This window comes from Phalacrocorax carbo, chromosome 4, assembly GCF_963921805.1.
Source record: "Phalacrocorax carbo chromosome 4, bPhaCar2.1, whole genome shotgun sequence".
Lineage (NCBI taxonomy): Eukaryota > Metazoa > Chordata > Aves > Suliformes > Phalacrocoracidae > Phalacrocorax > Phalacrocorax carbo.
The window spans coordinates 56593079-56619865 of record NC_087516.1 but is presented as its reverse complement, the minus strand read 5'-3'; the positions used below and the strand labels follow the sequence as shown (position 1 = coordinate 56619865).

Genomic DNA, 26787 nt, shown 5'->3' with positions numbered 1-26787 from the left:
TGGCTGATACTTATCAGCATTCCCTCTAATAGTGGAAGAAATTTTTGCGTTGCCAATACAATTATATGGCAGCAAGAAGAATGCTATCCTACCTGAAAACACAGAAACTGAGAAAGCAAATGAGATGTTTTCATGCTTTATGCATCTATTTCTTTAGGTGCCTTTATCACTTCTACATTGCCTGAGGAAATGTTCATATGGCTCATCTCTCAATCTCTGTATGAACCAGTTGCAGCCTGGGGCTCTTTGGCAGACAATCCAAAGTCAGTCTATGTCTACGGAAATAAATGCATGCAGACTTACCAGGTTCCAGTAGCTTTTGGACAGATGACTAATAAACCTGACAGCTTGGTTGTTAATTTTTTAATTAGAGATAAACCCTGTATTATGTAGCAGAGTAGCAGAGGATCCAGCTCTATCATTGCTTTTCAATCAGGTTGTGTAGTAACAGGATTAACTAAGTCTCTGAGAAATAGCTGTTCTAGTGGTATACATATGGTCAACGCAGTGCCCCACAGCTTTAAAATAATATTCAATAACCTTCTTTTTCTTCCAGCACTGCCTTCATTGGGGCTGAACCACCCAAAAAGCACAGTGCCATCAGAACTCTGGGAAGACAAATATCTCTGCTTTTATCCTTCTCCCAACCCTAACTTTTGGTTGGTTCTAGATACATGTTAATCTTTGAAGGTTTCTTATGCACAGGTTTTTCCTTTCTTTTGCAGGTACATGGCCATTATTGATCCCTTGAAACCTAGGCTCTCTGCAACTGCTACCAAGGTGGTCATTGGGAGCATATGGATTTTGGCTTTCCTGTTGGCCTTTCCCCAGTGCTTATACTCCATAACCAAGGTGATGCCTGGGAGAACTCTGTGCTATGTAGCGTGGCCAGGTGGTCCAAAACAGCACTTTACGTAAGCTTTTGTTCTTTTAAACTTGTGCATGGTGGTGTCTACACTTGCAACAGACTTGGCAAAAGCTGTAGAGTATCATGCAGATACTCTACATGCAGAATAACTAACAGCACTGATCACTGAGAAGTGTAAAGCAAGTTTTCTAAGCTACAGCATTTTAAGTGATAAATGAGATAAACACATTTATTCTCTTCCACTTCCATGAGTGTTCTCCATCCCATGTGCATGTTTACCATCATTGTTTCACTTAAGATGTCTACCTCTATACAGAGAGAGATAGTCAGAAATGGGGACAGAACATGCAATTCAAAGCAAGCTTCCTTTTCATCCTAACCAGAAAAACAAGTATTTCCAGCCTCTTGTCCTTATCAGATTCTTCCATCTGGATCTTTTCAGGAGAGGGTTGGATTTTCCCACTTCATTCTGTTACACTATCAAAATTACTTATCTCAGATATCAGTCCAAATAAGAAAACTGTAAAACCTATAACTGGTTCCAGTTTCTGAAAGTGTAGAATAACAGTTAATTAAGTTGAATATATTCTATTTGTCCCTCTGGCAGAACTAGGAATAAGTGTCATCTAGCCACAGAGACATTTTATGCCCTTTCACGTCCTTACTGGCATTTAAGATTAACTCTGTGTTCAAGGTTGAAAGCCTGTGTAACCACCCAGCATCAGATTTGACCTTTTGCTCTCTTTCAGGCAGGTGAAAGAGGTGCTGGTCATATATAATTTTTGTCACTTTAGGAACCACACACAGATATTTCTCTTTAGGGCAGTAAGGTCACTCTCAGTGACTGCTGGGGATTCTTCACTGATCATTCACTGGGACTTTTTCTGAAATGGCATTTCAAGAGGAGCTAACAGGAGGCAAAAGAAGTTATCTTTTTTTTTCCCCAGTGCTTACATCAGCAGCGATGACTATGTTGCAGATAGGCAATGGATCTGCCATTTGAAGTACACAGGACACAGTAACACAGGACACTTATTGGGGCCTTTGTTTAAATATATCATTTAAATACTTATTTTTCTCTTTCATTTTTTGTCCAGACTAGAGCTCAAAATGCCTACCTTGCCCTTAGGATACTTGGCTGTGCAATAATTACATCATTTCAGGTAGCTATGGACAAACACACCTTATTCTGCAGTCACTAATCATGGTAACTATAGAGTCATCCTTAATTTATGCTAGTGCAAGTTCAGAATCAGAACTAGAAACCCTGTAACACACTTGCATTAAAATGTAAATAAATTTGCAGTGCAGTTTAGGACTTTCAAAAAGACAGTGAAAACACCAAGGACTAGCCAGTCAATATAAAACATGCTTTGTGCTACCGTAGCACTCTTGACTTCTAACAGCCCATTCCATAGGTATACCTCCTCTGAAAGCACTCATCGGCTTAATGCTTTTTCATTGCAGGTATCATGTCATTGTGATTGTGCTGGTCTACTGCTTTCCACTGCTTGTCATGGGCATCACTTATTCCATAGTGGGAATTACCCTCTGGGGAGGAGAAATACCAGGCGACACATCCAACAAATATCACGACCAGCTCAAAGCTAAGAGAAAGGTACTGTTCCATTAAACCTCACTAAGTGAATCCTGATAACATCATGTGTTGCAAAGTATTGCAATATATTCCTTCAGAAACACCAAGTCACTTGAAATAGCAGTAATGAGAGATCTACTTCAATAAAAGATTTTAAGTTTGACAAGTTGTCTTCTACGTTCACTAGCTGTTCTTTTTGTTACTTTACGGTTCATCATTAAATAGCTAAAATACTGAGTTTTGAATAATGGGCTAGTGGACCATTAGCTCCTGTTAGGCCAGATTCTCATCCTACTAAAAGAAAAGTGACTCTTGATGTAATTTTCAGTAGATTAAGGCCCATGCATCTTTGAGATGAGTGATGATCAGCCTGTTCCTATTGAATAATTTAGGTTTCAAATCAATAACTTTTGGTGAGAAATACAAGCTTTTTTTTCCCCAGTTATTTTCTTCCAATCTTTTTCACTCTAAGTATTGCCTAATCTAATAAGCCTGTGGATTGCTTATGAACAGATTATTTTACTATTTCCAGTTCAGTTTTCATGATGTTGCAGATTTCTTTCTCATAAGATTCTTTTTCTTAATCTAACTTTTCTTCTTTTATAAGGCAGCCTTTCTGCTTTTTATTTCTGGTACTTTTTTTCATACTAAAATGCATTTAACCTTTCAGATTTGAAAAAAATAGTACCCATACATGAACTTCTAACTCACAATGATGAGCACATTTTCAATTGCTTAGTTTGCTTCCTGATACTGTGCATGTGTTTGAACAGTGGTATGTGCTGCCATTCTCTAGTAATAACAGAGTGCAGCACATTGGGTCCTGAGACAATAGGAGAACTTCTGCAAATACTGGAGAACACTGATGTTTCAATTTCTTTCAGGATACTGCCAGGAATACGAAAGTGTTTTTTCCCCACACACTACACAGAAAAAGTTGTTATGGCAGAGGATATATGAAAGGAAAGATTAGGATAATTGTCTCATTCATACATCTTCAGACTCAGAAGAGACAAGTGCAAAACTTTCTATGGCAAGTTTCAGTTGTCAGAATGGTAGACATGCCTGGACAGCTTTGTGGTATGATGTGCAATGCCTCCTGTGAAACCAAAGATGTTATTTATTTTTGCTTTTACATAGCTTATTTAAGAGGAGAAAATGCTAGCCTCTCTTAAGGAAGCAAAATGCAGTTTGGCTCGTATTATTGCTACTATTGCCTTGTAACAGTTCGAAGATTATTTGGAATGTGAATGGAGAGGCAATGATGAAAAATCATCATGGAAAACTAACCAGTATGCTTTGCATATTTGCCCCAAAGTGAAATTATTGGACCAATTTCCAGAAATGCTGAAAGCATTTCAGAAGATCATCATTTCACTCGAACATTATCCATAAAAGTCCAACATTACCACCACAGCCTTTGTCATGCATGTTGTTACTTACCCAAAAGTGTATTTTCAAAGTTATAACATTACCTTTCCTACAGAGCATAAGCACGAAAAGATTTCACTGGTTAATTAACTGTGCTATTACCAATACTGCCATTTCAGCCAGTGAAAAAAAGAAAGCAAATGCTCAGTGGAGGGTGCCTGGGGTCTGACTGTAAAGACAAACTGAGTAACCACTTTCTGTAACAAACACAGTTTGCAAAAGCAAGTGTGGAAAGAAAGTTATTAAAAGCTAACTTGGAGAACCAGGAGATCCCAGAACTCCAGCACCTGTTATCATAATGACTAAGTAAAATAAATATATCATAAAAACTAAAGGTCTCTGAAGATAAAATCTAGCTTTTACTATATGCTATGAAGGGTCCAATTACATCCCTTGAATACTTTAAAAACAGCACCTCTTTAGAACTGTAAACATACGCAAGAGACAAGGAGTAGCATCATTAATTAAAGGATTTTGAATGTGAGAGTACTGGAATGCATGCCTTCAACACATGCAACAAGGGGATTCAATTATGTGCAGATATATTGTAACTGCATCAGTGACTTTATTGGCAGAGCTCCATGACAGCTTTTCAGTTCCACTGTTGTGCTCTCCAGCAGGATTTATTAAATAACTGGTATTTGGAAAGATGAATCCTAATTGGTCATTCATGGAGATAAACTAATAGGCTGGAATCCAAATAAAGCTATCACTCAGCCTGCCTCTGATAACAGAGCTATTGCTTTTCCTTTATCTAAACAAAAAAAATCATCTGTTTTTCTTGCTATTTAGCATGCAGATATCTAGACATACGGAAAGTCTGTACTGGCTGCACTTATAACGAAGGAGAAATACAAAATAACTGACTGCATGTTTCATATTATGCAAGGATGCAATGCAAAGGGTGCTTAATTAGGATTGTTTGAAATGGTATTTAATGTTAAGAAGGTAGTGAACCATTCATGTAAGACATTTAAAATACACAATGTTTGCCAAGAAAAGATTTGAAGATTGAGAAAGTTGTTAGTAGTTCGATAGTCTCATCCCTTCATATGTGTGTGCAATGCACCCTGAATCCTTCTGAAAGCACCACAGAACAAAGGATTCAAAGAGTTTCACAATACACGCTACAGGTTGGGCAACACAAAGTCATGCTTAGTATCTTTAAGGGTCAAAAACTTGAAATTTTTACAAATTCAGGACTGCATGAGACTGCCATCATTAATCCTTTTTTTCCTCCCTGACAGATCAAATGTTTCAGGGACTGACCCATTTAAATTTGCTTGACATCAGTCTTTTGAACTTCTGAACATTCACAACATGTGGGGACTTTGCAGCCATTAACCCTTCTTCTTGAACTCCTGGCATGAGACTGACCGATGTTCAGCTGAACATCATTTATTCTGCAATTCCCATTCTCACCAGGCAGAACTATAGTTTCAATACTGTCATACATAACTGAAGTTTATATAGGTGGCTCATAATATTACTGTCAGTTTTACTAGGCCAAAGTGTTCTTTATATTCAACGCAAATACGTGAAGAATTGCTCTCAGATGTTGTCTCCACACTGTTTTTCTGTGTAACCTTTTGTTTCAATCTCTCTTCCAACTTTACTTATCCTGTAAGGGGATAGTCACGTACTGTAAATAAAATCAATGGGTTACTGTTGTCTTTGTCAAGAGATGCAGTTCTTATACAATTGTCTTCTGAAAAAATAGTGTTTCTCTCAGAAGATTCTGTTGCCTTGTCCCAATAGAAAGAATACTGAAGAACAGAAAATAATCTCCGTAACTTTTATCTTTTATTTACAGTTCCCCTTACCTCTATTACGTTCACGATAATACATTAATGTGCATCTTTTTCAGCAGTTTTCATGATTCCTCCATACTTATGCCTCTGCCTGTATTCTTTGATTCTCCTAACACAGCTTGAGGTGTCATCTCAACTTCTTACTGCAATGAAGGTTGATTAAAAGCCACTTTTTTCCAATATCAAAAGTGTTTTGCAAATCTGCATGTAAAGACAGAAAAAAGAACCCTGTATGTTTGCTAATAACTCAGAGTATTACAGGAATCAATAAAAAGATAACCAGGTTTACCAGCCTAACTACATAATGAAATTTTCAAAGTTTTATATATGTATTTTTACAGCAAAAATAGACATCCCATATCCATTTACAGTCAAATGCATCTATTTAATTAGTTAATACAGTATATGCAACACAGAGGAGGAGAAAATGAAAAAGTAGAAAACTTAAGACTTCCATCTAAAAAGAAAATAATATTCAAAACAATGTGGGACTGTAAGAATAATGATGTTATGAGAACCACTTTTGAATATGAATTTGAAATATTACATAGTGTGAGAAGCCAAATCAAGACAGCAGGACACTTTTCCAAGTGAGGGTCAGAATGGTTAGTGATTCAAAAATCACTCAAAATTACTGTGTGAAAAGCTTATACTAGATAAACAGAAACATCCAGGCAAAGTCTTAGAGGACTAAAAGTAAATACTACAAATAGGCATCCTAACAATTTTAAATAATTTTCTGGAATACTTACATGAAATATTTCCCCTCTTTCATAGACTATGGAAGTGAGCAACAGGACAGGATCTAAACAAATGGTCTCTGTAAGAACTACTGTGTGAACATTTCACGCATAGGCACTCATACGTACTTCTCTGTTTTGTTCTTTTTTTTTTTTTCTTTTCCTTTCATGGATTTAGAGAAAGGCAACTAAAATGATCAAAGGTGTTATGAGATTAAGGTGGACTGGACTTCTCAGTTTGGAAAGAAGGAGGCCAAGTTTACAAGAAGGCCAAGTTTACAGAATCACAAAGGTGGTAGAAAAAGTGACTGAAGAACTGTAGGTCACCAAATCCTGAAATACAAGAACTAATAGGAGAGCAGTTTAAAGCAGGTAGGAGAGAAAGCACTTTAAGAGAGGGCAATTTAAGAGTCGGTAAAGAGCTTCTGAGACTCTCTCCTGCCAGATGCTATGATCTCAGAAGGTTTAGAAAGGCATTAGGCAAATTAACAGGCAATAAATTCATAGATACTGAAAGGATGAAGAAGAGATGCACCCCTCTCTAATACAGTTTTGGATGGTGGGGCAGTATTAGGAAAACAGAAGAGAAAAATGGCCATGTTCATGGGATCTCCCCAAACAGCACCTCCTACTGCCACTGTCAGAGACAGAATAGTAGGATAGATGGACAACGCTGTGATCCAGTCCTATGTCATTATGATCCTTTTTTACATAGCAGTACAGCTATAAAAATATAGTTCGGCATATTATTCCTGACTTCTCACTGACTTTCAGTGCAACTAAAAAGGCAGAAGTCCCTTTTTTCTTTTTTTTTTTACCACATATGAACATGACATGAAATCATGTTAATATGCATTTTATACTATATTGCACAAAACAGAAAATCAATAGCTAGAAATAATTATATTTTTGCTGGCATTAAATGGTAGCTGACAAGATTAGGATGAAAGAAGCTAAATTGTTTCACTATCGAGTAGTTTATTAAGAGGCATATTTTGTTACATTTAAAAAAAAAAAAGACAAGACAGTTAAAACCTGCAACATTACAGTGTAGCATCAAAACTCGTGTAACTGAATTGATTATGAGCACCCACAAAGGCTGACACAGAGTTGGAAAAACAAGACCATACTCATAATATAAAGTTTGTTCATCAAAAACAGGTGATGAGAATATTACACTGTGAATTCACATGTAACATGGTAAGAAATTCTGAAATCAAAGACCATTATTGTTAACAAGCAACCACTAAGTCTAGACAGACAGACCAGTTAGATACTACACCATTCATAAAACCTCATGTGAAAGTTTGCATCTAGCCACGAGAAACATCAAGTTTTGACACTCTGGGTCCAAGGAATTGTCTTGCATGTGACTTTCTATTTCTTGTCAACACCATCTTCAAACTCCACTCTTATCCTAGACATTTGTTCAGACATCTTCAAGGTTGGAAAATAATTGCTACCCCAGGGGACTGCACAGACATGGTAAGTTCAGTATCTTCCCGTTTATTTAGGCAATCCATCTTCTCCTAGGCTTTTCCCAGCATGAGGACCAGCATTCCTAACTCCATAACTTACATGTTATATTCCATTTCCAAAACAGTATAAGGGAGTCAGACAGTTTAGTACAACAGAAAGTCAATATAACTTGATTAACTTAAATGCCATTAAAAACACCAGCTGCAATCAACTGCTATACACAGCTTTGTGCTACAGACTTCAAAGGATAGGCAGATCTTCACAGATGACACCTTAGTCCATACTGAATCATCGCCTATGAATGTTTTTTTTTTAAGTCAAACAGTAATAACCACAGAAATTTTTGGCCTTTATTCAGGTAATGGTCTACCAAGGCTGCATGTATGTCTAAATATTCATTTCTCCATGTTATGTATACAAAAAGAACCAAATCCTGGAGCACAGAGATACAGGGGGAAGGCATCTGGGTTACAGCTCATCCAAAATGGCCATATAACAGCAGACTCTGGAAGACAGTTATATTGCCATCATGCCTTTCCCACTGCTTATTTATTCATGGCTCATGAATGTTTCCACCTTGTAGATTCGTTTGTGCTTGTGCTACGTGGACAGAAATTACTGCCAATGTGTTGTAGGCGCACTTTGCTTATATACTGATAAGATGCCCACTCCAGAACTGTGCAAACATACACAAAGGGACATGTGTGCTTCGCCCCTGGGAAGGTACCCCTTCGCTTTGGTTGATTTTATGTTTCTGAGAGTGATAAGTGAAATGACCTACCCATTCTATCGTGGGACAGAAATGAGGTGCAGAAATTCAATTTTTTATGAATAATATACACCTCATGCAAAAAATAGGTCCCTGTGTAATTTTTTGGTCCATCAGTAATCCTTTTCTGTAAACTCTTTAACTTTGCAGAGATTGACAATGAAAATAAAATGGAGAAAAAAAGATAGAGGTACGCTAGAACAGAAATAGCAGAGAAGAGAGAGCTGGAGAAATAAACCCTATTTTAAGAACAGGTGGTCTCACTGATCTAACAGACATATCACTATGGCTTATATTGTGTGGATGGTTATATTGCTTGTCTATCTGAAATTTCATACAGCTACATTTAAATTATCATTTATCCCAAATGCTGATGTATTATGATTGCCTTGTAGGTCCAAGCTTTATCGTGGTGGAAAAACACAGCTGTATTTCAGTGCAGCCATTCATAAATTTAGCAAGTATTCTTCAGCACATTCAAAAAGCAAAGAGGCTAAGTAATACCAGGTTGAAGAACAATTTACTCCAGCTAGCACCAGTTCTGTACATTCCACTGCTTTGTTGTCAGTCAACAACCAAAAAAAGAGATGCTTTTTAATGATTCCAGTCCTTACACTGAAATGTCCACTGATTTATTCCTTCAGCAGCTGAAGGTGTGACAAAAATACCACCCAAAGTGGCAGCATGTTATGCTCATACAATGTCTTTCCTCTATATAAAATACGAAGAATTGAACTAAAAGTTTCTGATTAGCTCTGAGTCTGTCTTTGCTTCCCCTATCATAAATCTAGTCTAACTTTATGATGTAATACTTTTAAGTCAGTCTCCTCTGAGGTTAGACTCACCCAGCCATATATGCTAGACTCTATGAAACTACTCTAGAAATTAAATCCCTTTGAAGATTTTCATATCAATAAGACATGTCACGTTTTAAACATCAGTTTTATCTGGGGTTGCATTTGACATTGTCGCATTTCTTGCTTAAAGTAAAGAAAAAACAACACAGGAAGAAGAAATTCTCAGGAGCTTTTAAAGGCTCCTCCAAAAGCAAACTCAGCCCTTGTTTGCCAGGCACTGGAAGATTCTGAACTATGTCCAGAGCTTTTTCCACTTATTCCTTAAGTGTCAGTTTGTCTCTTTCAATGCTAAAATGTTAAATGAAAACCTGACAGGAACCAGCCTCAGGGCCCAAGACCTGTCATGACAGGCAACCCTAACAGAATTCCTCCAATACCATCTTAAATCTCCATCTTAAAACCATTTTGCCTTCTGTATTGCTACATCTCATGGAAAGCATTCTAAAAATTTCACCACTCCTAGAGTTCCAGTCTCCAGGCTAAATTTATTTATGGACAGCTATATTTATGCCATAATTTTCTGTTAGCTTAAATAATTACTTATTATCCCTCACTAGTGCCATCTCTACAGATGTTTTTATAGCCATATCCTCTCTCAGCTTTTACTTACATTCATTACATAAATGAATCATAGACTCATAAATTCAGAGAAACAAGTGTTTCTGTCTTCTTTTATATAACATCTGTATGGAATAAGTGTCAAAAAGCAGGCAAGGAATGCCAGCAATGAAGTATTACCATGGTCCTGCACAGTGGTAATAATGCTTTCCTGTCTCCATTGAAAATGCCTCGTCTGAAACATCCTAATACCTTATTTGTTCCTTGCAGGAAAATTCCTTGCAGTTCACTCCACAACTCACAGCAGAAAATTTTACTAGTCCTTAATTCAGCAAATTCCAGAATTTTTCTGAGTATGATCCTACCTATGGAAGAACAGTGTAAAACAATCCCCTAAACCAGCACAATACCCACCCAGCCGTTTCTTTCTGCTTTGTGGTATCTGTCACTGCCACAACCCCAGTTAGAGAGACAATCACTACAGATACCCCAATAAGTATATGAGATTAGCATTTAAGTTGTGTTTCTGCTCCTGCAATTCTTCAACATCCAAGTTCTTCCTCTGCTATGCCTCTATAGCAGCAAAGCTGCACAAAAGTGCGTTTTCACCAAACTTATTTGGCATGTTCTTATCCTTCTCTACTAAACTCCTTACTAAATACATTAAATGAGGCCAACCTCAAGACTGACACTTAGAGAATATACCCTGGTTTGGACAGAGGTTAACATTAAATACTTTCTAATTAAAAAAAAATGTTTCTTTCTACTGCCTTTCCAGTGGAAAATGTTTCACAAATTGTGCCCAGTAGTGAAATGCAACAGGTAAAAGTTACCTGTAAAAATTAATAACTAAAGATATGTTTCCTCTGATTCTGCTTCAGGGCACCTCTTATTATAATATCCTTAACTCTGACAATTTATGGGAATATGAAATATCCATGTTAACAAGGTAAATGCAAAACCAATCCTAATAAAGCTGAACTGTTACACATGCCTAAGACTGGTTTTGTAACACTGTAGACAGAGTAACACAAGGGGATGTAGCATGCTCCTTAGCATGCTTCCTAGGAAGCACTGATGGTAATTCTCTCTGTTGTTCTTTACGCATGGGTGAGTCAGCACTGGTCATGAAGTAGATTATTAGACCAGACTGCAAGTATTAGTGTTCCACTAACTTTTTGAGCAGTTGTCCCATACCCATAAAGACAGATGCTCTGCTGGACTCACCAAATTGCTGTTAACACAATAGTAAAATTCACTACTTGCAAGTAATTGCTATTACAGCTAAAAGCTTGCAGAATAGGGATTTCTGTACTTTATTTTCTCATAAGCTTAAGAAAAGCTTCTAGAGGGTAATAAGGACCAGAACATCATATGAATATTTCTCTGGTGAAAAGACTAGTAGAAGAAAATATTTTTTCCTATTTTGATTGGTAATATGTTCCCATAGCTATTAAAAATTTCAGCAAGAATACAAACAGAGTATTGACAGGAAAATTTGATTTGGGCATTTTTACTTACTATTAATTAAATTCTTAAATTCTTGCAAAATCAACACATTAATGACAATGTGTCAGACCCCTCCCTAAATACATACACACAGAGAGGCTTTTTTCCCAGCAGCATGAGACAGCATAACCAATAGTCTGAGAAAACTTCTTTTTTAAGTTTTAAAAAGTTCTGTTAAACCCTTTCCCTTACCAAGTATATGAACTGAATACCAACTGAAAATGTAGGGAGTGAGCAAAATAATTCCTAATGTCGTGTATCATAATTTTAATTTTATAGTCTCACTCTTCACATGCTTAGCAGTTGCCTAGGGTCATGAGGTACTGGGCAATTATTTTCATTGCATATTAAAACCAAAATATTTCTTATAGAGTTATTCTATGGGCTTATAACTTTGGAAAAACAGTGTTCATCCTTTCTCCTGAAAAGAAGAAACTTTTTCTTTCCAGGAATTTGTTCTCGTTTTAATAATTTCCCCACATTATGAACAAGTTTTCCTATTGAGGTAAAAACAAAGTCAGACCTCCTGATCATTTTCTAAACAGCATTAAAACAGTGAAATGTAATGAAATTTCTGGAAGCTGCCCTGCTCTGCTCTCTGTCTACCAAATAGTTACAGCACACTCAGCAACAGTACCAGCTTCCATTCATTGTCTCAAGTTTTCCTGAAACTCTGCTATGAACTGTGAACACATCCACTCCACGCTCATCATCCATGTTTCAAGCAGCAACCACAGGGGAGTAAAAGAACATTAAATTCTAAAAACGGTTTTATGCTGTGCATAAACCTTGCACAGTGTAAGTATTTACTGACACACTGATGGCAGTTTTCTGGTTAAAACTTTCTTCTTGAACTGCTGGCAACAACCCCAGATCAGGGGCAGAGTTAACAGACCAGTTCTGCATGGTCAGTGAGTAGGCTCAGGATTGCGCTCTTAGGATTTCTGTGATGCTTCTCCTCTGTATTTCTATAGTTCTGATCACTTGTGGCAGAAAAATTATGTGAAATATTAAGTCTAGTTACAGTCCTCGGACAAAAATTTCTGTTTAATAATGCCTCATTTTTAGGAATGGAAATAACACTGGGTTAAACAGACCAAAAATTTCAACAAACCACTCCAATGTTAGTGAATTCAGTGTGTTTTTAAATGCATTGCTGAACTGAACTATACATGGTCCTTAATAATAAAACCAAGATACTTACCGGAAAGACAAACGAAAACCAAATCTGTCTCTTTTTCAAAATTTAAAATTTAAGCATGGAGATTATGATCTCCATGTTTAAAACTATGGATCTGGGTTTTTTTTAAGACATCCCTCATTTCCTCTGTGTAGTTCTTCCCAAGATCAAGACTGGGACCTGACCCTCCAGACAGATAACCTTAATATCCCACATTCAGGACAAAGTACGTTCTTTAAGTTCTAAGCAAATTCTTTCATCAGCATACAAACAAGCCTTGAAAACCTCAAAAGGTCTTTTGTTGTCTCTAAATGTGTCTCATCTAATCTGCAAACTTATCCCATTAGGTATATTAAGTTGCAACCAAATGTATAGCCCTGTGTGTATATACAGATAAGAGAGAGAGAGAAGAAAAAGCCCCTACCTCATTGAGTCCCTATAGGAAAGTCATGAACAAATTAATTTTAGCAGGAGTTTTGAATCTGTTGAGCTTTCTGGAATGGGGCCCAGCACCTGCATGGTGAAATGTCCAGGAAACCTGACACAGATCAGTCATTTTGGAGGACTGAGGTGCTGAGAAATGTATATTCAGCAGAGCAGAACTGCCGTTCCAATATTGCACTTATACACTTTTACATTCATTAGAGGTTGCTATTCACGTAAAAACAAAACATAATTTCAGCACAACTTTTCCTGAGTTAAAGCAGAAGGCTATGTGACTCCTTCCTTAAGACTTAGCATTAGAGACCTCACTAAACTCCCACTACAGCATAGACTTACAAAGAGGAAACCAGGTGAAATATCCCAGAGACATCACAGATGGTGGCAGGAGCTGAACTGCAGAGAACTTACAATATTCCAAATGTGCTTTTTAAAAGCAGGTGAAAATTATGACCTACACACAGAGGGGTGTCTGTGTTAGGTCTATTGATACCTTCACCCAACAAATTTAATCCTTTAACTCAAGTACTTCATGCTTTAGAAGTTTCTGTACTTCAACATTGTAAACAACCTAATCAAAGCACCTTTACGATGTTACTCATTTTCTGGGGTGGATGGAGAGAGTTTCTTTGATTTCTACAGGCTTTGGAGCAGGTTTCCTAGGAAACGGTTTCAGCCACCCTGGCATGGGTCAGCTTATACCTTATTCCGCAGGAGTATCAAACCAGAGCAGTAACGATCAGTATGTTGACCATTATAGCCAAGCAATGTGGATACTTTAATACTTGAAGCAATGCTAAAATGTCTGTGCAAATGCAGAAATAGTGGATGCTGTCAGGACAATGGCACTCCTGATGCTTTTTAGCAAGAATAATTGACCAGAACATATACCCCCTTTTTACCAACCAAACAGTTCCAAAATGTTCTGTATGTGAGTTACAAGTCTACTTCTCCTAATAAATTCATAACCTTGTACTGTCATTTGTGGAATAACAAAAATAAACTATGGGCATCTAATGCAAAACATGCCTCAGGCATCACTGACATTAACAGTTTCTTTTCAACTCAATTTAAATTAAAATAGGACTGGGGGATATTTTTTTGTTTGGTTGTTTGTTTTGTTTTTTCTTAGGTAGTAATAAACACTTTTGCTTTGACCTTTGAAAGGAAAGATGTGGACTACCATTGCATATGCATAATTATGATGGCCATAAAAGAAGAGCTTTTATTGTGTGGTTTTTTTTTCCAAACATAATTTTGCCATGCATTTTAAACAAATACAGTCTAGGAATAATTCATTTCATCTTCAGGCAACACAATTTTATTCCTAGCAATAGAAAAGAGAAGAAAGAGGTTTTTCAAACTATGTATTAAATAACCTGCATTCTTTCCCATGATGTCCTTGTGCCAAAATTATAGAGAAATATGGTAAACATTAAAATTGTTTCTAATTCTACAGATCACTTATTTAATTCCCCTAAGTGAATAAGCTGAAAATAAAACAATCCAAAAGACTGTAGGCTTTCCATACGAAACAAGAGTCTGTGCACCTGTTTTGGAGATAACCAAATGTAGCCGTCTCATTTTAGGTTCAGGAGGGCAGTTTCCATTAATAGAAGCCCACATAAAGCAGACCACATTTAGGGATACTTTTGTGTAATTCATTGGCATAATTCAGCATAGCTGTATTTGTTTATTGCACTGTTCAGTATAAGGCCTGGTTTCCAAGAGAAAAAAATTCACATGTGCCAATTCTTCTGAAGTCTTATATGAAAAATTCAAGAGAGTGTTAAAACATTACCAAGGTTCTGGGAGAGCCTTCAATGAGGATTAAAGGTCCCAGAACATTTTCAGGATTGTGGCAGAAAGTAGACTTAAGAACCTACTACCTCTACTGGGAAAACAAAAGAAGATATGTTGTTTTCCCCACATAAAATCTCATCTCTGCTCGGAAGCAGAGGATACACAGGGTACACAGAAGGAAAGTGTACCCTATCACTCATTCCAAGCCATAGCTACAGAAGGAAACTGTTGTAAAATAATTGATGATGTGAATTTTAAGTATAAAAATACTATATCAGTCTTCTCACTTTTTTTTTTCAGCACTAGATCTCTGGTGGATAAACATATCCAGTAATGCACATCCCACAACAGCCACTCAGAATAATTTTCTAAAGAACATAAACTTCTTATGCTACTCCATGCTGAAGACCAAGGCAATGATACAAGGCCACCTACCTTTACTTCTTATCTAGGTTACAGGAAAAAACTCTTTTAGTTTGAGCAGCAAACATTGTCATGTTGTCTAATATCTAACAATCTCTCTTGAGAAATTAAGACAAATCTTTTAGGTAAAGTGACATAAGACTTGTGGCAACTTTTCCTCCCTGCCCCCAATCAGATGCTTGTAAAATTTTGTCTTCTCAAGGAAGAACTTCTGAGCAAAAGATTTACCCCTTTCCTTCACTGCAATAGATATTTTTTGACATGTTGAGAGAATCTTAAAGTCACTGTCAAAGATGTTTTCCATGCAACACTTGAAAAGTGTTATTTAAAAATGGCAGTAGCTAAGACCATTCATTAAAAATGTCGGAATTGCTTTGATTTGGGGGGACCCCACATTTTAGCTGATTCAAAGCTACTTCTTACTAGAACAGAATAACTTTTTCACCTTTACAGCTTAAATAAAATAAGTGATTGCGAATTCTGCCTGCAGCAAGGGATTATGCAAACTGAAATAAAAAGTAGTTTCTTTATTTCAAGCAACCGAGAAAAAATGGACAGAAAGTGTAAGCCAGAAGAATAAAATTATTTGTAGAGCACTGGAATTGACAAGTACCTTACTTGATTGAAAGACTTCCAAGCTCTCTGATTCTTTCTCCTTCTACATGTGCGTCTCCCTCCGTTATTAAGAATCTATCCTTTCTATGGGCTGAAACAGCACAAAAAACCCCTGAGCTTGTCAAAATTATATGAAAACCCACGGCATTTGCTGTCTCGGGGAAGAGTCTGATCTCTGTACCAATGCCAGTAGAGTTACGACTGAATCCTAATTCTCTTGCAAGAGATAAATAGTTTACTCCAACTAAGCATTGTGGAGAAGCAAAAGATATAATGGTGTTCCCTTCTCTCTGGTGCTTATTGCACAAGTGCCATGTATGTCCCCAGGATTGGCAAGTGGATTTACTGATTGCATCCTAACGTGCTGGGAGAAATACTTTGTGCAATGCTAGTTTGGTATTTTACTTCTTCCAAAAGAGCACAGAGCGGAAAGAGAAACACGTTATGACTCCCAGAGATTATCTGTGAACTGTGTTTATGTTGTATTCACATGGACAAATAATATCCATGAGTGGGTAAACCAAGAGATTCCTGTACTGTATGGATTCTTAAAGTATTTGCTCTGCTTCTCACTTACATACGCATGACACCTAGCAGTAGAAGTTCTAAAACTAATGAAGTTATAGTGTATATATAGTATATTGTTGCACATGAAATCAGAAGCCAAATTCCTTGCCTTGTAGAAACAGCAATATCAACGATGACTTAGAAAGGTAATAAGGAGCTGCAGAGCAGATTGAAAAAGAAATGATTCCCTGGCCTATGTCTAGGTATTGATGGCAAATCAATGCCTTGCAATGTGAATTGCTATAGCCCTCCAGCATCAACTGAGTCTCTCATAAAAGTATATTTTATTCCTAATCTTTCAAGAGCTATTCTCAATGCCACATCTAAGTCAGACTCACTTTTCTAGCTATTTTTCATGCAAAATAAAAACAGGAGGGGGAAAAAAAGTATTTGCTGCTCTTCGCAAGTGTAGCAGAACCTGTGAGCTCCTTTTCACTTTTACTGCTTCAGATGTTTCACAACAAAAGCAAATCTGTGAACTCCAATTCCAATGAACTTATGTCTGTTTTGTTCTTTTAAATACATTTTTTTCTTATGACATATCATTCATTAATGAAAGAATACTTCTTTCCCAGAAAGGAATAATTTAAAAGACGAAAAAAGACTACAAAACACATAAAAACTTTTTTTATAGACAATTTTTCTTAGACATAGGCAGAAGTGCATCAATATCAGCAGAACATGTCGATGAAAATCAAATGTTGATTTTCCATCACAATCCATAGCCTCAAGACTTGCCTAAAGTTTGCACAACTGAGAGACTCAGCAGAACTCATTTTAACAAAAACCCTGGAACAGAAAAAAACCCCCACCTTATGCTACCCACAATACACAAAGGGAGATTGAACAGAACACCAGGAGAAAATGGTGCCACTGGGACACAGGTTGGTGATGTTCACTGCAGTCACACATTCTGGAAAACTCTGTGGTGAAACGGTGTCAGGAAGAGAGCTAGACATTAAGCACAACTGAATTCGGGGATTTTCTGGATTGCTTGCTTCAGAAATGCTTCCTAACACACAAGACCAAACTCTTATTAACGAATTCTATGCAACACAGAAGAGAGGAGAAAACAACTGAAAAATGGTCATCTCAAAAAAATAAAGCAGAACAGGCATATGAAAAAGAAACAAAATATAAGATCTTTGTAGTGTCAGAACCACAGGTCTAAGCACTCCAAAAAAAAAACCCAACACAAAAACAAAGAAAACAACCCATTGAGGCTCTCTTTTATACTTTGCAGCTGAACCTGCAAAGTGTCATTGCAGATTCTTTAGTGAAACATCACAGTGTGCCGGGAAGAGACAATCAGGCTTTTGCAGCAAATTCATACTTGGCCTGTTTCACTTATTTTCCCTAATTGAGCTTAACAGTTCACTGGCACTCATTCAGCAGGATTTATATCAAGTAAAATCAAGGTGCCCTGGGTTTATAGACCTTGAAGGCAGTTTCTGTTCATAGTTATTGATATCATCAAGAAACGAAACTTAACACTGGAAAGAGTAAGGGGATGGACAACAACCGCAGCCGTAAACTGTAAGGCATGGTTACATAACCTTACGTGTACGTACGGTTACATAAATTGTAATGTATGCACACTGTGCGTGCCTGTCTCTGAAAGAGGAAAGAAAATTGCTAATAATCTCCCTCCTTTTCAGCTTCCTCTTATTCTTCTTTTCCTCCATTTCTCCAACACATACGCATTCTTAGCTGATGAAACCAGGACACAGTACTGCTGTTTAATTCCTCTCATAACTTCAGCGACTGACTTCAAATTCAAATGTAACTGCCCCGTGTTTCAAACAATTTTATGACAGAGGCTTGCAACATCTCATTTGTCTTCTCCTTAAGTAGTATGACAATGAGTGCATTGTATTATATAAATACTCAAAAGAGTGACAATTCAACCTTGGCTTTTCTTAAACATCCCTTTTCTTAATTAAAAAATTAGCACTTTTTGTTCCAGGAAAAAATAATTGACACATTAATAAGGGAACCCCATTGCATGTCTCCTCCTAAACGTGCATATCGGTAGATTACCATTCACTTCAGTGAAGCTCAGACTAATACAGCCTTATCTGAGAGGAAAAGAATAATTTAAATTTTTAGGTAACTCTTGCTATTTATGAAAAACTGCTGCAAATGTGAATAATGAAGAATATAGTGTGTTTCACTCTCTTGTGAAGTAACAAGTCACTGAAATGACAATTAAATCAAACAGTAATGGCCATCTAAAATAATCTTTTACTTGACCAGTTTACCTATTTGCTTCAGAAATTTCTGCTTTCATGATGGTGATGACTTAATATTTAATCATGGATTTCCAGACAGAAACAGCAAGAAAAAAAAAATCTGTGCTGATTTCACTGGTTTTAAAGACAGGTGATTTTTTTAAACAAAACAGTAACCTTGCAGGGAAAGATGTGACTTTCTGGGAGTAAACTGACATTTTTCATCTAGAAACTAAAAAAAAAAAAAAAATTAAAAGGCTTCAAATAAGACTCAAACTGCCTGAAATTGTGACAAAAAATTTTTGATTGAGGATTTTCTTTGGGTCATATTGCAAATAGTTGTTTGGAGGTTTCTGTTTCCCTGAAGAAAACCTGAAATATTACATTTGGGTTAAACCAAAACTTAATTCATTTTGTGTTAAGTTTTGAGGGCAGCAGTTGAAATAAAAAAGCTATATTTGTACAGCCTGTGAAAGTTTATTACCCTTAGGAGACCTTTAAGTGGACTCAAAGCACTGCTTAGCTTGACCTTTGATATAACACAGCAAACTGGCCAATAAGAATTTGGATGCCAGAAAAAAGACAAGCAACTTTCTGTTGAAAATATTGTTAACGCAATTTAGTGTGCCAAACTGGCAACCTGCACTCCCACTGTGATTTCTAGCAGCTCTGGGGCATGAGTGACACAGTGTTCAACAGGATTAAACTACATTTATTGCTGAAAAGCTCCAATGTTTCTGTTCTTAAGCACTGTACAGATGAAATATTCAGTGTAAATATGGATTTGCCTGATTACACTTTCAAAATTTGGAGGCAAATATCAGGCCTCAAATCCTTCCATTTAGTACTTATGATATTCCAACGATAAATAATTCTAGGAATAATTTCACATGCACAGCTGGTACTGCAAGACTTGCTAATTAAATATCAAGGCAAGTAATTAGACTCTACAGTGTTCTGAAATTACAGAAATCCTGAACAGTGTTTAAGTAATGCTTATCATTCCTGGCAGGTATAAAAACACAGCAACAAATAAAGTGCACCTGTAAATCAATGGACAGAAAACTTAAGTAGTGTGATAAAACTATGGACTTAAGTCTTCTACCTACAGAATGTGTGCAAGGCACAGGTGTAAACCCCCAACAGACAACAGTGTAAGTTATGTCCAAAGGAGTAGAAAAGACATACCATTTAATGATAGACTGTGATTTGACAACATATTTTTATGGCACCATTTCAGATATATAATTTAGTCCAGAAATGTCTATTCACAGACAGCCACAACCTCTTCCCTCCCCCAGGAACACCTCATATACAGTCCCATATACATCTACACAGGCCTAGATATAGAGATACAGATGTACACCACCAAAGGTAACAGTGATATGTTTTGGTGCGTTGCCTTCCCTTATAATAATGGTCTTCCTTCTACAATAGTTTACAATTAACTGATGAAAAGTGCTTTAGAAGAATGAAATATTAATTATGTTGTTGTGTGTGCAGACAGACGTACTTTTTGTGTCTTTAAGCAATGATTGGTAGATGTATCAGTAATAATAAGCATTCCCATAAGGAAAATGTTGTACAGTACAGTCCCAGCCAGAAGGAAAGCTTGTAAACTTGTACCAGATACTAAATGAAAAATTACTTCATATGTTTCCCACAGGAAGACGTAATATGAGTTAAGGATGGCACCATGACATTTATATGTAAAATTATTTAATTACATTCGCTGAAATTTTATAAAGACATCAACCTAAGACATGTAGGTATGGGAAATTTCAGCTCTATTTTTTTTCCCTGGCAAAACAACGAAGAGCAGGAAATGGCACCTTGTACAGAGAAATGAAAAGACTGTTGGTAGCAATCCTTATTATTCCTCAGTATTCACAGTACAAATGAACAAGAGACTTTCCAGCACAGACCTAGCATGTCCGGTTTCATTTTACCTACAAAAAGAAAATCTGTTGTGTAAACGTGTAACATATTGTGCTGAAAATGGTAGTTCGACTAGTATTTAACAGAGGTGAAGATGGAAAGACAGGAGTGCGTGTTTACATGACTCGCAACTTTTCTTCTTGCATTTCAAGCACAAAACAGAGCTCCTCTTCATTTGTGCTTAATGGAAACTATGGAAGCTAACAGATGTTACAATGCCTGCAGAAAACAACAAATAAGATCACCGGCCAAGGAAATTGTTAGCCTCTGAAATTAAACAGGATACTGAAGCTGCTCATTTCCTACAACCTAGTGTTTACTCAAATCACATTTAATAACTGATGACAAGGGATATACTTGCAGACCACAACAGAAAAGGACACCAGGGTCAATAAAGGCAAGAATGAGGTGTCCAAATAAAACACCTTGTAACCTTATTCCATGATTAGGTGTACAGAAAAAAGTAATATTTTTAGATAGTCAAATATAAGTAAGCAAATACATTTCTCGGAAGAATCAATACAAATAAAGTTAGAGAAGATTTTAATGTTATTTTCCTTAGGAAAAAGAGGATCTCCAGGCAAGGAAAAAAAAAAAAAGAAAACAAAAAAACCTAAACCAAAACACTAAACCAGAAATTTAGGAAAGTCAGGTTAAAAGGAAAATTATATAAAGGCATATTCATCTTTGCTCTGACTAGCTTTAATTATCAAATGCAAGAAAATTATTAATGGATGTTGAAATGCTACTCCAAATATAATGTCAGCTAATGTTTATTACAAAATAGCATTATTACTTCCTTCTTTCAGGTGGTAAAAATGATGATTGTGGTTGTGCTGACATTTGCTGTCTGCTGGCTGCCCTACCACATTTACTTCATAGTTACTGGGATCTATCAACAATTAAATCGGTGGAAATACATTCAGCAAATCTATTTGGCCAGCTTTTGGCTTGCCATGAGCTCTACAATGTACAATCCCATTATCTACTGCTGTCTTAATAAGAGGTAAGAGCTGGTTATGAAACAGTTGGTATGCATAACTTCAATGAGGATATAAATGGTTTAAATGGGATAAAAGACAAGAAATTTTCACTTGAATAGTTTTCAGTTAGAGGGAAAGAAAACAAAAAATAAAACAAACGCTTCCTTTAGGTTTTTACTTGAATCCCAGGAAAACAAATGCGCACTTACAGTAAATACTTCAGTCTACTTAAAATTTCAGAGCAAAATTCAGTATTCAGAGACCAACCCTTCCCATTTCCATATGCAAAATTTAAAATCTATAGCAGTTTAATATTTTTGCCTTGCAAAAGGTTAAAATAAAAAAGTAAAGACAGTCATTAGAGATATACAGTGCAGTCTGTACGCTCACTAATTGTAGCTGCAAATTTGTTTTGCAGTCCTGGAAGGATATAATATAAAGTGTGATTTACTGTATATTTTATACCTCGCCATTAGATTTCTACTGAGCTCTGAGGTCTGTAACAGGCTAATAAAACGGATATTTATATTCTCATTACTCCATAGTAAATTACAGTACTGTTTGATCGCAACGCGTTATGCTCTGAATTTCAAAGGCCCTGCACTTGTTGAGTTTGGCGAGGTTTTATGGATATTTGGCAGTTTGAGACTCTTGGATTGCAGAATGAACCCATGTTTTTCATTTCAGCTTGTAGGACCAGGATCTAAACAAACACCATCCTGGCCATCCTATTTTTCAGTATTTCTTCTAGTGTTACTGGATGAAGACCACCATGAACAATAAATTAGTTCACAAAGTCAGTATGAATCAGTATTGAATAAGTAATATTAAATATTATTTGAAATCTCTTTTGAATGAGGAGCCAGCATCAAGTTTAATTGCTGAGAAGCTTTATACTAATTTTATTAAATACTTATAAAACCCCAGTAAAGATCATGCAATACCTGCCAAAAGGAGTCTAACTGAAAATGAAACAACCAAATCCTGCTGAGTTTTTATTGGTGTAAAAATGGTGGAGTCTGCCTCCTTGATGAAGATAGCTTATGATGCTTAACATTCATAGCCTTTTAAAATGTCAAGGTAATGCCTGATTTCATACAGCCTTCTGCCCCTTTTGATCACTTACAACTGTTTAAAGATGACGTAAACTTTTAGTATGCCAGAACAAAATCCGAACTCAAATGGCAAACTTCCCATTAATTTCAATAGAAACCAGATTTCACTGGGTGTCCAGTGTCTTCAAAAATAAAGGTGAGGAAGAACCAGGCCTCATATTTTCTCAATGACTGCAGTAAACCCTCTATAACATTGCCATTTTCTTCAAAAACTTTTTATGACAGAGTTACAAAAGACATTATTCATAAAAAATTAATATCTCTGATGTGTCTTATGGTGACACTCGTACACTGCAAAGTTAAGTGTCTACACTAAAGAATAGAAATCAAGAAAAATGTCATAATTTTGAGACACACTAAAGGTCACCCTCTTCACAATTTAATACAAGAGTGAGGCATTGGTGAAAGTTTTCTTATAATTAAGTTCCATATTGAAATCAAGAAACCTGAGCGTCTGCTTCCTTTTCATGCAGTAGGAAAATACAGCCAGTTGCTGGGAGTCAGATCAATTCACCCAGTATTGTTAATTCTGCTGGATCTAGTATCAGAGTTATACCACCTATCCCCAGCCTCATCTTCCAGGATAATTAGGATATTACTTACGTATCTAGATAAAGAGAGCATTATTTCAAGATGCAGAAAAACCATGCCATGAATGAGAAAGAGAATAGAAGCTGAAACAAAGAATAATGCAGTGTAAAGATGTTTAGGTTTTACAGCTTCTTTCACTAAATTAATTTCCAACCGAGGTTCTTTCTATATTTTTCCTAATGTGGACTGCATCTAAACAGAGGAATGCCAAATAGCAAGCTACCTGCTCATTTGTCATCTTGTGGCAGCTCTGTGGCAAACTTTAAAAAATCGAGGGGGAAAGAAAGTTATTTCCTAGTGAGATCAGTCAGCTTTCACTGAAAACTTAATCTAAACTTTTATCGGTAGTCATCACTGTGGCAGCGGAACCATTGCTCCAAAAAGCTTACAGACACTATGAACAACACAGCTCATTGTTGAAACAAAAAGAAGAGAAGCAGGACAAGTGAGAAAGCCTGATAAGTTTTAGGTCTAGGTGAAAAGGTGTTCTTTTTCAGGTTACACATAAATATACAGCAAATTGTTTTTCTAATGTATTTAACATCTATTCTGGAAATGTATGCACATAAAAAGCAATAATAGTCTTTACAGTAAACCACTGCCTGTGAATTGAAATAAGAAGTAACCCTGTATGACTATTGGAAGCACTAATGTGCTAAAGCCTCAAAATTCCTGTTTACACATTGTTAACTTTCACTGTTTAACTTTTCAGTATCTTCTTTAATTGTTGCAAATTATTTTCCAAATATTCTTTATGAACAATTATTAGTCATTTCATCATTCCCCTTTAAGCATCCCTGTTAGAGAGAGAAACACAGAAGGGGTATTGGAATCTGGAAACTGGGATGGTATTTTAGAGAAAAGGTGGCTACAAAGTTTCTTGCTGAAAGAAGGTGGATCTATAGGTGCAGATTTCATGGTAGGTCAAATCAAAACAATTTCTGTGAACACAGTGCTATGAAAGTGGGTTTTTTTTATTTAAGCACAGGCAAAGGAAGGGGAATTGAGTATGAGGAAAATACCAATGCTAAAATGCAGGGAAAGTATATAGAAAATCAGAAACAGAAATGAGCTGTTACCACTGTCCTTTTTACCCTACTGAGACTTTAGTCAAGCAAACTCCCACTAACTTCACCACAAACAGGAGTAGGGAAAAGTTAATTAGCTGAGCCAGTGTCCTGTCAGCATGGTGCGTTTTCAGATGAAGGCCTGTAGCTGGCTTTCACACGCACAGGCTTTTACCAAGCATCCTTCCTCCCAGGTTCCGAGCTGGCTTCAAGCGAGCTTTCCGCTGGTGTCCCTTCATTGAGGTGTCGAGCTATGATGAGCTAGAGCTCAAGGCAGCCAGGTTTCATCCCACTCGGCAAAGTAGCCTATACGCTGTCTCCAGAATGGATTCCAGCATGACAGTGGTGTTCGACGCTAATGATGGAGACCACACCCATGCCAGCCATAAGAAAAGAGCAGCTCTGAGGGACACGAGTTTCAATGGCTCTTCACAGAGGAATTCCAAGACCATCTCCACAGCTTCAAGTCTCATCAGTTCACTGCATACATCAGTAAATGATTATTCCTAAGCATTTCATGGGACAGTTGTTAGAAGAGCAGCACTGGACAATGCTCTCCTCCTTTGGGACTAGATATTGATACCACAGGAAAGCAAATATAATTCTACTGAGAAACCCTAGCTATAAATATTATGAGACTTTTAGGCATCACTTTTCTGCTTTGGAGAGAAAGAAGAATTTGAAGACGCATGTATGCATCAGCCCAAAAGCACATTCACACCTTATACATGGCAACGTTTGTAGGAATTATCTAAAATAAGCCAATGACTTGAAAAAACATTGTTTCGGCTGTATTTGACCTGTGGCATTTATGTTTCACTTACCAAAATGTAACAGGCTCCTTCACTTATTGAGGCTGAAATGTACGATGTTTTCTATTATGAGTGTATTAATTCTACAATAACAAAATAACGTAAGATTGATATGAAAAAATTTTTATAATGAAGACCTAATGGGCCCCAAGTCTATTTAATTGTTTTACAATTTATACCTATTCCCAGGCAAACAGACAAAATGAAGTTCACATGAATGAAGTTCAGCTCTGTCTGCAACAGTACAATTTTCCAAATATATATCTGAAATTTTTTTTTTTTTTTTAAAAGGAGAAAATCTCTTAAGAGACTAAGTTAAATTCTAGTGATGTTTCTATATTAGTGAACATTAGACTCCAAAGGAATGTGTACTTCCAGGAGGATGTATTGCTTAGATGAATGTCCTATAGTTTTGTATCTCAGTGGTAAGGGTAGATCTTCCTCCAGTGACCCTAACAGAAGATTTGTGATTGACTTCAGAAAGCTCAAAAGATTTTAAACTGGAGATTCACATATAAGAAAAATACCACTGTGGCTATGAACTCTTCTCTGCAGAAGATACAGTAACATGTTTCACTATGAAACACCTTCACCAGGAAAAAAAAATACTGGGGCTATTTTCCCAAATTTTACATAGCTAGATGCGTGTAAAAATACTCCTCTGTCTGCATCTGAAAACATGTTAGGCATTATTACACAGATACTTTCCCACCCAATTCAGTCAAAATTCACTGACCATCACTTCTGGAAAGAAAGCTGAACTTAATACAAAAGGGACCAGAGAGACACTTTTGTTTTAGATAAATGGCTAAATCAGTTGCGTGGATCACCTGGTTGTGTGAATGTTTGTTTTCAAACAGTTAAACAAAACTTAAGCAAAAGAGTGTGAATGTCTGCCTGAGTTAGCCAGACCAGCACACAGGAGTGCATACATGGCTCAACCCAACACAGTACCAATGCTGAGCAATTAACAAAGAGAAGTTTGAAGAGAGAAAAGCTTGAGCTGGCTTTAGTTCACATTCCCTCCAAGCAACTGGGGATGCCCAGCACTGGGACGGTGAGCATATCATAAGAGACTAGTAATGCGAATCATGTTTGTCCAATGATCCATCTGTACAGTCAATTGTTATATTCTGCTAAGTGTAATTTGTATTTGTATTGTGATTTCAGGACATTGCTGTATCACTCTCCTAAATCAAAAACTTGTGTAAAGTCATATAACCTCAAATAAGTAAATCTCATGTTTAACGTTAAACCCTTCATGTGTGCAGTAACTGAAGAACCTGGTCATAGAGTATTGTACTCCGATATAAATGTATCACAACTCTAGATGCAAGCTTTTCCTATTCAAGGCCTGATCTTAAATCCACTGAAGCAAAGACCTCTCTTCATTAATGGCTTT

At 36.7% G+C, this 26787-nt stretch overlaps 1 protein-coding gene across 2 annotated transcripts in view; it reads left to right on the top strand.

Moving 5' to 3' along the window:
* Positions 1 to 25083, top strand: part of TACR3 (tachykinin receptor 3) — a 41535-nt gene extending 16452 nt beyond the window's left edge. The window contains exons 3-6 of one of the 2 annotated variants that reach the window (XM_009506624.2): positions 726 to 914; positions 2336 to 2486; positions 21627 to 21823; positions 24768 to 25083. In XM_009506624.2, coding sequence (XP_009504919.2) covers positions 726 to 914; positions 2336 to 2486; positions 21627 to 21823; positions 24768 to 25083 — 853 coding nt within the window. Of the gene's footprint in view, positions 1 to 725; positions 915 to 1384; positions 1391 to 2335; positions 2487 to 21626; positions 21948 to 24767 lie in introns of those variants that run through there. The other variant, XM_064450846.1, reaches the window with a different exon arrangement.
* Positions 25084 to 26787: the final 1704 nt, after the last annotated feature.